The sequence below is a fragment of the Macaca mulatta genome, chromosome 2 (genome assembly GCF_049350105.2).
Source record: "Macaca mulatta isolate MMU2019108-1 chromosome 2, T2T-MMU8v2.0, whole genome shotgun sequence".
NCBI classification, from domain to species: domain Eukaryota; kingdom Metazoa; phylum Chordata; class Mammalia; order Primates; family Cercopithecidae; genus Macaca; species Macaca mulatta.
The window spans coordinates 63,460,239-63,473,836 of NC_133407.1; the positions used below are offsets into that span (position 1 = coordinate 63,460,239).

The 13,598-nt window shown below is 41.1% G+C and overlaps 1 protein-coding gene across 8 annotated transcripts in view; it reads right to left on the reverse strand.

Moving 5' to 3' along the window:
• Positions 1–13,598, reverse strand: part of IFT80 (intraflagellar transport 80) — a 140,291-nt gene that overhangs the window by 34,211 nt on the left and 92,482 nt on the right. For all 8 annotated transcript variants that reach the window (XR_013413625.1, XM_077991616.1, XM_077991620.1 and 5 more), the window contains one exon: positions 6,499–6,563. Coding sequence is in view for 7 of the 8 variants with exons in the window: in XM_077991616.1 (XP_077847742.1) it covers positions 6,499–6,563 (65 nt within the window). In the remaining variant the exon portion in view is untranslated. The remainder of the gene's footprint in view (positions 1–6,498; positions 6,564–13,598) is intronic.

Sequence of the window (13,598 nt, forward strand, 5' to 3'; positions counted from 1 at the left end):
GCTCTTTAATTTAATGAGATCCCATTTGTCAATTTTGGCTTTTGCTGCCGTTGCTTTTGGTGTTTTAGACATGAAGTCTTTGCCCATGCCTATGTCCTGAATGGTACTACCTAGGTTTTCCTCTAGGATTTTTATGGTATTAGGTCTAACATTTAAGTCTCTAATCCATCTTGAATTAATTTTCGTATAAGGAGTAAGGAAAGGATCCAGTTTCAGCTTTCTACTTATGGCTAGCCAATTTTCCCAGCACCATTTATTAAATAGGGAATCCTTTCCCCATTTCTTGTTTCTCTCAGGTTTGTCAAAGATCAGATGGCTGTAGATGTGTGGTATTATTTCTGAGGACTCTGTTCTGTTCCATTGGTCTATATCTCTGTTTTGGTACCAGTACCATGCTGTTTTGGTTACTGTAGTTTTGTAGTATAGTTTGAAGTCAGGTAGCGTGATGCCTCCAGCTTTGTTCTTTTGACTTAGGATTGTCTTGGAGATGCGGGCTCTTTTTTGGTTCCATATGAACTTTAAAGCAGTTTTTTCCAATTCCGTGAAGAAACTCGTTGGTAGCTTGATGGGGATGGCATTGAATCTATAAATAACCTTGGGCAGTATGGCCATTTTCACGATATTGATTCTTCCTATCCATGAGCATGGTATGTTCTTCCATTTGTTTGTGTCCTCTTTGATTTCACTGAGCAGTGGTTTGTAGTTCTCCTTGAAGAGGTCCTTTACATCCCTTGTAAGTTGGATTCCTAGGTATTTTATTCTCTTTGAAGCAATTGTGAATGGAAGTTCATTCCTGATTTGGCTCTCTGTTTGTCTGTTACTGGTGTATAAGAATGCTTGTGATTTTTGCACATTAATTTTGTATCCTGAGACTTTGCTGAAATTGCTTATCAGCTTAAGGAGATTTTGGGCTGAGACAATGGGGTTTTCTAAATATACAATCATGTCATCTGCAAACAGGGACAATTTGACTTCTTCTTTTCCTAACTGAATACCCTTGATTTCTTTCTCTTGCCTAATTGCCCTAGCCAGAACTTCCAACACTATGTTGAATAGGAGTGGTGAGAGAGGGCATCCCTGTCTTGTGCCAGTTTTCAAAGGGAATTTTTCCAGTTTTTGCCCATTCAGTATGATATTGGCTGTGGGTTTGTCATAGATAGCTCTTATTATTTTGAGGTACGTTCCATCAATACCGAATTTATTGAGCGTTTTTAGCATGAAGGGCTGTTGAATTTTGTCAAAAGCCTTTTCTGCATCTATTGAGATAATCATGTGGTTCTTGTCTTTGGTTCTGTTTATATGCTGGATTATGTTTATTGATTTGCGAATGTTGAACCAGCCTTGCATCCCAGGGATGAAGCCCACTTGATCATGGTGGATAAGCTTTTTGATGTGTTGCTGAACCCGGTTTGCCAGTATTTTATTGAGGATTTTTGCATCGATGTTCATCAGGGATATTGGTCTAAAATTCTCTTTTTTTGTTGTGTCTCTGCCAGGCTTTGGTATCAGAATGATGTTGGCCTCATAAAATGAGTTAGGGAGGATTCCCTCTTTTTCTATTGATTGGAATAGTTTCAGAAGGAATGGTACCAACTCCTCCTTGTACCTCTGGTAGAATTCAGCTGTGAATCCATCTGGTCCTGGACTTTTTTTGGTTGGTAGGCTATTAATTATTGCCTCAATTTCAGAGCCTACTATTGGTCTATTCAGGGATTCAACTTCTTCCTGGTTTAGTCTTGGAAGAGTGTAAGTGTCCAGGAAATTATCCATTTCTTCTAGATTTTCCAGTTTATTTGCGTAGAGGTGTTTATAGTATTCTCTGATGGTAGTTTGTATTTCTGTGGGGTCGGTGGTGATATCCCCTTTATCATTTTTAATTGCGTAGATTTGATTCTTCTCTCTTTTCTTCTTTATTAGTCTGGCTAGTGGTCTGTCAATTTTGTTGATCTTTTCAAAAAACCAACTCCTAGATTCATTGATTTTTTGGAGAGTTTTTTGTGTCTCTATCTCCTTCAGTTCTGCTCTGATCTTAGTTATTTCTTGCCTTCTGCTAGCTTTCGAATGTGTTTGCTCTTGCTTCTCTAGCTCTTTTAATTGTGATGTTAGAGTGTCAATTTTAGATCTTTCCTGCTTTCTCTTGTGGGCATTTAGTGCTATAAATTTCCCTCTACACACTGCTTTAAATGTGTCCCAGAGATTCTGGTATGTTGTATCTTTGTTCTCATTGGTTTCAAAGAACATCTTTATTTCTGCCTTCATTTCGTTATGTACCCAGTAGTCATTCAGGAGCAGGTTGTTCAGTTTCCATGTAGTTGAGCGGTTTTGATTGAGTTTCTTAGTCCTGAGTTCTAGTTTGATTGCACTGTGGTCTGAGAGACAGTTTGTTATAATTTCTGTTCTTGTACATTTGCTGAGGAGTGCTTTACTTCCAATTACGTGGTCAATTTTGGAGTAAGTACGATGTGGTGCTGAGAAGAATGTATATTCTGTTGATTTGGGGTGGAGAGTTCTGTAGATGTCTATTAGGTCTGCTTGCTGCAGAGATGAGTTCAATTCCTGGATATCCTTGTTAACTTTCTGTCTCGTTGATCTGTCTAATGTTGACAGTGGAGTGTTGAAGTCTCCCATTATTATTGTATGGGAGTCTAAGTCTCTTTGTAAGTCTCTAAGGACTTGCTTTATGAATCTGGGTGCTCCTGTATTGGGTGCGTATATATTTAGGATAGTTAGCTCTTCCTGTTGAATTGATCCCTTTACCATTATGTAATGGCCTTCTTTGTCTCTTTTGATCTTTGATGGTTTAAAGTCTGTTTTATCAGAGACTAGTATAGCAACCCCCGCTTTTTTTTGTTCTCCATTTGCTTGGTAAATCTTCCTCCATTCCTTTATTTTGAGCCTATGTATGTCTCTGCGTGTGAGATGGGTCTCCTGAATACAGCAGACTGATGGGTCTTGACTCTTTATCCAGTTTGCCAGTCTGTGTCTTTTAATTGGAGCATTTAGTCCATTTACATTTAAGGTTAAGATTGTTATGTGTGAACTTGATCCTGCCATTATGATATTAACTGGTTATTTTGGTCGTTAGTTGATGCAGTTTCTTCCTAGCCTCGATGGTCTTTACATTTTGGCATGTTTTTGCAATGGCTGGTACCGGTTGTTCCTTTCCATGTTGAGTGCTTCCTTCAGGATCTCTTGTAAGGCAGGCCTAGTGGTGACAAAATCTCTAAGCATTTGCTTATCTGTAAAGGATTTTATTTCTCCTTCACTTATGAAACTTAGTTTGGCTGGATATGAAATTCTGGGTTGAAAATTCTTTTCTTTAAGAATGTTGAATATTGGCCCCCACTCTCTTCTGGCTTGGAGAGTTTCTGCCGAGAGATCTGCTGTTAGTCTGATGGGCTTCCCTTTGTGGGTAACCCGACCTTTCTCTCTGGCTGCTCTTAAGATTTTTTCCTTCATTTCAACTTTGGTGAATCTGGCAATTATGTGTCTTGGAGTTGCTCTTCTCGAGGAGTATCTTTGTGGCGTTCTCTGTATTTCCTGGATTTGAATGTTGGCCTGCCCTGCTAGGTTGGGGAAGTTCTCCTGGATGATATCCTGAAGAGTGTTTTCCAACTTGGTTCCATTTTCCCCCTCACTTTCAGGCACCCCAATCAGACGTAGATTTGGTCTTTTTACATAATCCCATACTTCTTGCAGGCTTTGTTCATTTCTTTTTCTTCTTTTTTCTTTTGGTTTCTCTTCTCGCTTCATTTCATTCATTTGATCCTCAATCGCTGATACTCTTTCTTCCAGTTGATCGAGTCGGTTACTGAAGCTTGTGCATTTGTCACGTATTTCTCGTGTCATGGTTTTCAACTCTTTCATTTCGTTTAGGACCTTCTCTGCATTAATTACTCTAGCCATCAATTCTTCCACTTTTTTTTCAAGATTTTTAGTTTCTTTGCGCTGGGTACGTAATTCCTCCTTTAGCTCTGAGAAATTTGATGGACTGAAGCCTTCTTCTCTCATCTCGTCAAAGTCATTCTCCGTCCAGCTTTGATCCGTTGCTGGCGATGAGCTGCGCTCCTTTGCCGGGGGAGATGCGCTCTTATTTTTTGAATTTCCAGCTTTTCTGCCCTGCTTTTTCCCCATCTTTGTGGTTTTATCTGCCTCTGGTCTTTGATGATGGTGATGTACTGATGGGGTTTTGGTGTAGGTGTCCTTCCTGTTTGATAGTTTTCCTTCTAACAGTCAGGACCCTCAGCTGTAGGTCTGTTGGAGATTGCTTGAGGTCCACTCCAGACCCTGTTTGCCTGGGTATCAGCAGCAGAGGCTGCAGAAGATAGAATATTTCTGAACAGCGAGTGTACCTGTCTGATTCTTGCTTTGGAAGCTTCCTCTCAGGGGTGTACTCCACCCTGTGAGGTGTGGGGTATCAGACTGCCCCTAGTGGGGGATGTCTCCCAGTTAGGCTGCTCAGGGGTCAGGGACCCACTTGAGCAGGGAGTCTGTCCCTTCTCAGATCTCAACCTCCGTGTTGGGAGATCCACTGCTCTCTTCAAAGCTGTCAGACAGAGTCGTTTGCGTCTGCAGAGTTTTCTGCTGCTTTTGTTGTTGTATAGTTGTGCCCTGTCCCCAGAGGTGGAGTCTACAGAGACAGGCAGGTTTCCTTGAGCTGCTGTGAGCTCCACCCAGTTCGAGCTTCCCAGCGGCTATGTTTATCTACTTAAGCCTCGGCAATGGCGGGCGCCCCTCCCCCAGCCTCGCTGCTGCCTTGCCGGTAGATCACAGACTGCTGTGCTAGCAATGAGGGAGGCTCCGTGGGTGTGGGACCCTCCCTGCCAGGCGTGGGATATGATCTCCTGGTGTGCCTGTTTGCTTAAAGCGCAGTATTGGGGTGGGAGTTACCCGATTTTCCAGGTGTTGTGTGTCTCAGTTCCCCTGGCTAGGAAAAGGGATTCCCTTCCCCCTTGCGCTTCCCAGGTGAGGCAATGCCTCGCCCTGCTTCAGCTCTCGCTGGTCGGGCTGCAGCAGCTGACCAGCACCGATCGTCCGGCACTCCCCAGTGAGATGAACCCAGTACCTCAGTTGAAAATGCAGAAATCACCGGTCTTCTGTGTCGCTCGCGCTGGGAGTTGGAGACTGGAGCTGTTCCTATTCGGCCATCTTGCTCCGCCCCCCGCACCTCATATATTACCAGTGCAAAAGTAAACTGATAAACTCTCTTTGGAAGATGACTTTACAATATTTATTAAAATTACAAATTCTCATATCCTTTGACCCAGCAACAATATTTCAAGAATAGATCCCACAGTTACATTGGCACATGTACAAGAAGATGTATATGCAAGGTAATTCATCTTGGCAATACTGTAATATTAATGGCAAAAGATTGGAAACAGTTTAAATTCTGATACATACATAAAATGTTATACCATACAGTGGGAGGAAAAAGGGTTGAGAAAGCACTTTGTGTATAGATATGGAATCATCTCTAGAAAGAGAGTATTACATGAAAAAAGCAAAGTGTAAAACTGTTTGTTACATGTTTGTAAAAGGGGAGGAAGAGAACATATATCAGTTTTGTTGGCACATACACTAAAAATCTCTGGAAGAATAAATAAGAGATTAATAACAATGGTTACTTATTTGGTGGAGAGGCACTACAGTGATGAATAATAGGTATAGTAGGGAGACTACCACTGTATACTTTTTAATGCTTTTTGATTTTTGAACCATATGAATGTGTTTGTTATTCAAATTTAAAACTAGGGCCAGGCGTGGTGGCTCACATCGGTAATCCTAGGACTTTGCAGGGCTGAGGTGAGTGGATTGCTTGAGCTCAGGAGTTCGAGACCAGCCTGGGCAACATGGCGAAACCCTGTCTCTTCCAAAAACAAACAAACAAAAAAAATTAATTACAAAAAATATATATAATTTTGAGTAACATTTCACTAGAAGTATTAATAAAACTAAAAGTGTCTCTAAACCCTAGCATATCAGTAATTTAGAAGGATAACTCAACGCAATGCGCCTCTTTTTCTAAGGCTAAAAATCAGAAACCAATAAACAACTTAAAATTCAGGGTCTTTTGTACTTTGTATAGAGATTTCTTACTACAGTCTTAAAACCTAAAGAAAATGCTGGCTAAGAACAGGTCAATGAGAAAACTGCAAGATATTTAGAAACACAAATACATTTTTATTTACTGACAGGTGCTAAAATTTTAATCAAAAAAGAACATGCAACTGAAAAGCAGTGAAGAGTTTGACAACAGACATATAAGTCAGATCCTTTTATTCAACTAATTTGCATGTATAGCTTCCTATCACGAACTTTACCAGTGCTTAGTCTTTGACTGTGACATTTTTAGGCGAAACAGTCAATGGAGAATGCACATTGATTTTAAATAAAAAACTAATTCCTTTGTGCCCTCTTTAAAATGAAAACATTAATTTTGAAAAGGAAGTAAATAAACAGCGGCTATTTACATTAGAAGTAGTTAATGTCCATTACCTTATGAGAAAGAAACTTTCCATCACCTAAAGGCTTTCCAGTTGATGCCTCAAAGAGGAAGATTACTTGAAAAAAAAGTAGAACATTAATTAATGTGTTATATTAGAATTTTTACTGGTAAAATTCAGTGAAACTATTATAATCCTTATGAGAAATTATTTACCTCTCTAGACCACAGAGAGTTAAATAATTCAGCACAGAAGAGCAGCAGCATCCAATTTTAATTTATTAATGTGGTCACATTTCTTATGAAAACAATAAAACTGAATACTTCTTCCTAAAACACAATCCCTAATTAGAATTTTTATTAATGGTATGGCATCAATGCTCAACAATGGGAAGTCCAAATGTGAATGTAATTTATAATTCTGATAACTTTGATTTAAACTAATACAACACCATAGAGTAGAGGCCAAAGGAAAACATCCTCTTTGTCCTTCGAAGGTTAGCTGAAAATCAACTCATAAAAGGCAGATTAATAGGAGAATGGTATACAATGGTATACAATTTTATTAACTTACATGGGGGAGAATCAGAGAGTGATTACCCTACCATACAATGGGGTGCAGATGGTTAAAAGCCACTTCTTCCCCTTCTTAAGGGAAATGGAGATAGGGAAGTGTGGATGGTTTTAGAATGGGTAGTAAATGATTTCTAAGGGAATTCAGTGGGCATGAAGAACATTCAGTGGCCTGGAACCGTCTGTTGGGCCCACAGAGCACACAATGGTTTGTGACAAAAGTCTGCTCAGGTGTGTTGCCAGCTTTCTGTATTTCTTCCTGCAATATGAGTTTAGTTAATGAAAACTCAAGGAAGGGACCAGAGAGAATTGTTGTCTTCTTTGGTGGGTCCGAAGTTGAGGTAGATAAGGGAACTTCAGCACAGCATGTCAAAGCACCATATTTTGGGGTGTCAGTTTCTAGACCCCAATAATAGACCATCATATTCCACAAAGGAAAAACATGTTGAATGTCTACTATAATGCCAGGCAACATGTTATGTGCTGCTCAGTTTTCTGTTATTAATATGCTACGCTGGTATAATCAATAATTTATCTGGTCTTTGTCCTGAAGCTTCAAAAATGCTGAGACTTTCCTGAGTGATTAGAGTAGCTGTATTATTGCTAGTGAGGAGACTCTTGATGGGCCCCTAAATAGCTTCAGGATAGGGGCTGATAATCAGATCAAGCATGTGGTTAAAGGGTCTGAACTTTCAGGTTCCCAGTCTCTGGAGATGGGAAGCGGGCTGGAGACTGGGTTCATCATGTGGCCAATGATTTAATTCACCATGCCAATGTAATAAAACCCCATACAAATTCTGAATGCCAAAGCTCAGTGGAGCTTCCTGGTTACTGAATACATTGATGAGCAGAGAAGATGATGTGTCCTGAGAGGAGAGGGAACAGAAACTCTGTGTCCATCCTTTATAATAAAACTGTAATAATAAGTATAGCTTTCCTGAGTTCTGTGAGTCATTTTAGTGAATTATCAAACTTGAAGGCATTGTGGGAATCCCTGAATTTGCAGCTAGTTGGTCAGGAAAGTAGGCAGCTGCAGTGGGGTTGGGGGAGCGTTAGACTTGTGACTGTCATCTGAAATAGGAGCAGTCTTGTGTAAGACTGTGCCCTTAAGCTTTGGTGTCTGCATTAACTCCGGGTAGTGTAGAAATGAATTGCAGTATACCCAGCTGAGATGAAAATGGAATAGTTGGTATCAGGTTACTGAAACATATGGTTTGGGAAGAGAAAGATGAAACGGCAGGGGATGAAGAACTTCTGATTCCTCAGTGGCCATGGGGTCCCCCAGGATACGAAACACCAGCTATGCTGCAATCAGTTATTGGAGGCAAAAGTTACCGATGAAATTTAGAGATAATGCATACATCTTCTGGGAACTGGCTCACTAAATGCATAGGAAAATGCAAAACAGTAAGAAAAAAGAGAAATATACAATCTCTTGGTAATTGCTATCTATAATATAACAGCTAAAAATGAAAGGAAGAGATGAATCAAATATAAATTCTGGCCAGTCTAAATTATGGCCTCTAGCCTCAGGGCCCCAAATGAAGGAACGAATGTGTTGGGAAAGATACTGGATTCTTGCCAGTTCAAGGAACAGGCACTAGCCTCAGAGTCATTTTCAAAGGAAAAAGTTATGCTGAAACAAATCATGAAAAAGACTAAAATGATCCATAAAAGAATGGGGACAGACAGAGGGAAGTGTCTAGAAACTCATTCAAACTGGGAAAAAAATCTTTAAACAGTTATTAAGAAATACAGTGTGGTCCGGGCTTGGTGGCTCACGCCTGTAATCCCAGCACTTTGGGAGGCCAAGGCGGGCGGATCACAAGGTCAGGAGATTGAGGCCATCCTGGATAACACAGTGAAACCTTGTCTCTACTAAAAATATAGAAAATTAGCCAGGCGTGGCGGCCTGTGCCTGTAGTCCCAGCTACTCGGGAGGCCGAGGCAGGAGAATGACGTGAACCTGGGAGGTGGAGCTTGCAGTGAACCGAGATCACGTCACTGCACGCCAGCCTGGGTGACAGAGCGAGACTCCATCTCAAAAAAAAAAAAAAAAAAGAAAGAAAACACAGCAAACAAAACTATAAAAACCCTGGAAGACAACCTAGGCAATACCATTCTGGACATGGGAACAAGGAAAGATTTCATGACAAAGATGCCAAAAGCAATCACAACAAAAGCAAAAATTGACAAATAGAATCTAATTAAATTTAAGACCTGCACAGCAAAAGAAACTATCAACAGAGTAAACAGACAACCTACAGAATAGGAGAAAATTTCTGCAAACTGTGCATCTGACAAAACTCTAATATCCAACATCTATAAGGAACTTAACAAATTTTTAAGAAAAAAAACCCATTAAAAATTGGGTAAAGGACAGGAACTTAAAAGAAGACATACATGTGGCCAACAAACATATGAACGAAAGCACAGTATCACTGATCATTAGAGAAATATAAATCAAAACCACAATGAGATACCATTTCATACCAGTCAGAATGGCTATTATTAAAAAGTCAAAAAATAACAGATGCTGGTGAGTTGTGGAGAAAAGGGAATAGTTTAACACTGTTGGTGGGAGTGTAAATTAGTTCAATCATTGTGGAGAGGAGTGTGGCAATTCCTCAAAGAACTAAAAACAGAACTACCATTCAACCCAGCAATCCCATTACTGGGTGTATACCCAAAGGAATATAAATCAGTCTGCCACAAAGACATATGCATGCAAATGTTCACTGCAACACCTATCCACAATGGCAAAGACATGGAGTCAACTTAAATGCCCATCAATGACAGATCTGATAAAGAAAATGTTGTACATATACACCATGGAATACTGTCCAGCCATAAAAAAGAATAGATCATGTCCTTTGCGGGAATGTTGATGGAGCTGGAGGCCATTATCCTTAACAAACTAATGCAGAAAGAGAAAACCAATTACCACATGTTCTCACTTATAAGTGGGAGCTAAATAATGAGAACTCATGGACACAAAGAGGGAAACAGAGACTGGGGGCTTGAGGGTGAAGAGTGGGAGGAGGGAGAGGATCAGAAAAAATAATTATTGGGTACTAGGCTTAGTAACTAGGTGATGAAATAATCTGTACAATAAACCCCTATGACACAACGTTTACCAATGTAACAAACCTACACATGTACCCTGAACCTAAAACAAAAGTTTTTTTGGTTGTTTTTTAAAGAAATGGGGTGAAAAAGCAAATGCTGATGGGGGTAAAATGAAAGGGAAAGAGAAAGGAGAGAGTCAAGGGACTCATCATAGCAGTGTGGGAGTCTGGGATCAAAACACAGAGGTTGGGTGGACCAATGGGGCGGTCCTGCTAGTGCCCCAAAATTTAAGAGTGCTAAGCAAATCTGCTTTATTCATCTTAGTTTGGAAGAATTTGGAAAGCAGAAAGGCAAAGATGGCAACAAGAAACCTGACCTTGAATTACCTGGAGCAATGGTCTACCAATTTAATCAAGAAAAAGATTCAGGAAAGAGACTGGGTTCCTTGGCTCAATTCTGAGCTGCAGACCCAACACCTTAAGCACATGAATAGGCAAAATGGTCAGGGGGTAGAGAGGAGAAGACTCTAGACACCTTGATGCAAAAGTGCCATGTACTTTGGTCCAAAACCCCCTGGTGAAGTCCTAAAGGAGACTACAATTAAATTGAAAGAGTACAGAAGTGCAAGCGTTGGTAGAAGAAAGGTGAAAGTTTGAATGAAAACTGGAGAGTTTAAACAGACTTTATGTGAAGAGGCTGTGTCTCCTTTACCTGAATGTTTCATGGGAATAGATACTATGCCTGACCGGAACACTTCACCCACCTACTACTGAAAGTCCTAATGGGGCCAGGCTCACACCTGTAATCCCAGCATTTTGGGATGCTGAGGTGGGCAGATCACTTGAGGTTAGGAGTTTGAGACCAGCCTGGCCAACATGGTAAAACCCCATCTCTCCTAAAACTACAAAAAATTAGCTGGGAGTGGTGGCGCATGCCTGTAATACTAGCTATTCAGGAGGCTGAAGCAGGAGAATCATTTGAATCTGGGAGGAGGAGGTTGCAGTGAGCCGACATCATGCCACTGAACTCCAGCCTGGGCAACAGAGTGAGACTGTGTCTCAAAAAAAGGAAAAAAAAAAAAAAGAAAACAAAGTCCTAATGGGAATCACAACTAGATTGAGAGGATATAGAAATGCAAGAGCTAATGGCATTAAGGTGAAAGTTTTGGATGAAAATTTGTATATTTAAACAAGTTTTTTTTTTTTTTTTAGACGGAGTTTTTGCTCTAGTTGACCAGGCTGGAGTGCAGTGGTGCGATCTCAGCTCACTGTAAAGTCTGCCTCCTGGGTTCAAGCGATTCTCCTGCCCCACCCTCCCGAATAGCTGGGACACCGGCTAATTTTTTGTATTTTTAGTAAAGACGGGGTTTCGCCATGTTGGCCAGGCTGGTCTTGAATTCCTGACCTCAGGTGATCCGCCTGCCTTGGCTTCCCAAAGTGCTGGGATTACAGATGTGAGCCACCACACCTGGCCCCAAACGAGCTTTATATTTAGTTGTGTCTCATTTGCCAGAATGTATTATGGGGACTGATATTACATCTGACTGGAGAGCGTTTCCTCTATCAAGTAACGTGAAACAGAAGGCATGTAAATCCACCCTTTAAGCAATATTAATTGGGAATGCAAAATGGGAATCAATAAGATTACTCAAGTTCAACAGGCCTTGAATATCAATCAGTATATGAACTAGTATGGACGAATTCTCTATACAATAACCCTGGGTAGAATACAGATTGGAACTTACAGGAGAAAGCCTATGAACACCTCTCGGTGAAAATTACTGGGATTCTGGACTAGAGAATTCCCATCTGGGGGCAATTACTAGCTTGCTATCTGACATTAATTGAAACTGACCCTATAACCGAAGAATAGAAAATAATCTTGAAATCTAATGTACCCATAATATCTTGGGTGACACTGGAGACAGATTCTACTAGGAAAGGCAATGCCCAGAAGAGTTTCATAATAAAATGGAAATGTATTGAGTAGGAACACATTACTGGGAAATACAAAAAGTTACAGTGTATTCATGAGTCTACCTGCTCTGACTGACTTTGGAACCACTTGAGGAGCTGCCAAATTCTGTTGACACTCGGACAGTGGCCTATAAACAGCTCTCAATTAACTAACAGATAGTTGCTTGGTTTATGAATAGCAGTTCTATTGTGAACATACAACGTTTTATTTGTAAGGCCACCCCCTGACAGAAGAAGGTGTGGTGGGCCGCACTGCATGCTGTTTGCCTCGATATCTGAGTTTTTATTAACTTGCAGGCCATGGTCACATGGTCAGGCAAGAAGGACAATGGAAAACTGGCCTGTTATAGGAATGCCCATATAGGGTACAGCCTTCAAGGAACTTACTATGGGAACTTGATGGGTGCATTAAGGTATGGCGTATCACTGCTTATCAGGAGACTTCCCCTTCTAGGTTCAAAAGGTGATTGGAATTGATGAGCAAATACCTCAGGATGCCTGCTTGAGGTGGCCCCCTTGGGTATATGAAGCAAGTGAACACTGGGGGCTGCAGCAATGCAGAGATGAACTAAATCTAGAAATGTTCCTCTCAAATCCTCTGAGGCACAAAATACCAGCAAGAACTTTCTGTCTGCCCATGACAGACTGCAGATGGCTATAGGGCAGATTCCCCAGGAGGATGGCCCTATATATAGCTGGAAACCTGGACTCATGCCAGTAGCCCTGGAGGGCTACAAAAGGGTCCTGAGATGAGTAAATGCTGACTCTGCACTGGGCTTTGCTTAACCAGTGGTAGCCTGGCAAATACTGAGGGAATTATAAAAGAACCAGCAGAGAAGATAATGCATTGATTTGGACTACCTAGTCACATTTCATCAGACCAAGGAACATACTTTACAATCCATAATGTCCAACAATGGGCAGAGAGATATCTTCCCCAGAGTAATGGTTTGGTAAAGAATCAGAATGGTAAGTTAAAACAGCGGTTTTCTAAAACAGGGGAAAGCATGAAGAACTGGCTTGCATGCCTGCATGAGTATGGATTCAGCAAGAGAGAAGCAAAGAGATAGATTCCTGCACTAGATAGATTCCTCTGTTTTTTTGTTTTGTTTTGTTTTGAGACAGAGTCTCGCTCTGTCACCCAGACTGGAGTGCAGTGGTGCGATCTTGGCTCACTACAACCTCGGCTCACTGCAACCTCCGCCTCCCAAGTTCAAGCGATTCTCCTGCTTCAGCCTCCTGAGTAGCTGGGATTACAGGTGCGTACCACCATGGCCGGCTAATTTTTGTATTTTTAGTAGAGACAGGGTTTCACCATGTTGGTCAAGTTGGTCGAGCTCCTGACCTTGTGATCTGCCCACCTTGGCCTCCTTTTGTTTTTTTGATGGATCTCAGGGAGAGGGGGAGGGGAAAGGAGGATGCTGGTATGGCAAAACACTTTTTTCTTTCTTCCTTATATCACCTTCTCCTACTTGACACCATGGTCCCAAGACCAGGGCTACCACTACAAATGCCAGAAGCAGGGATGGTCCCCA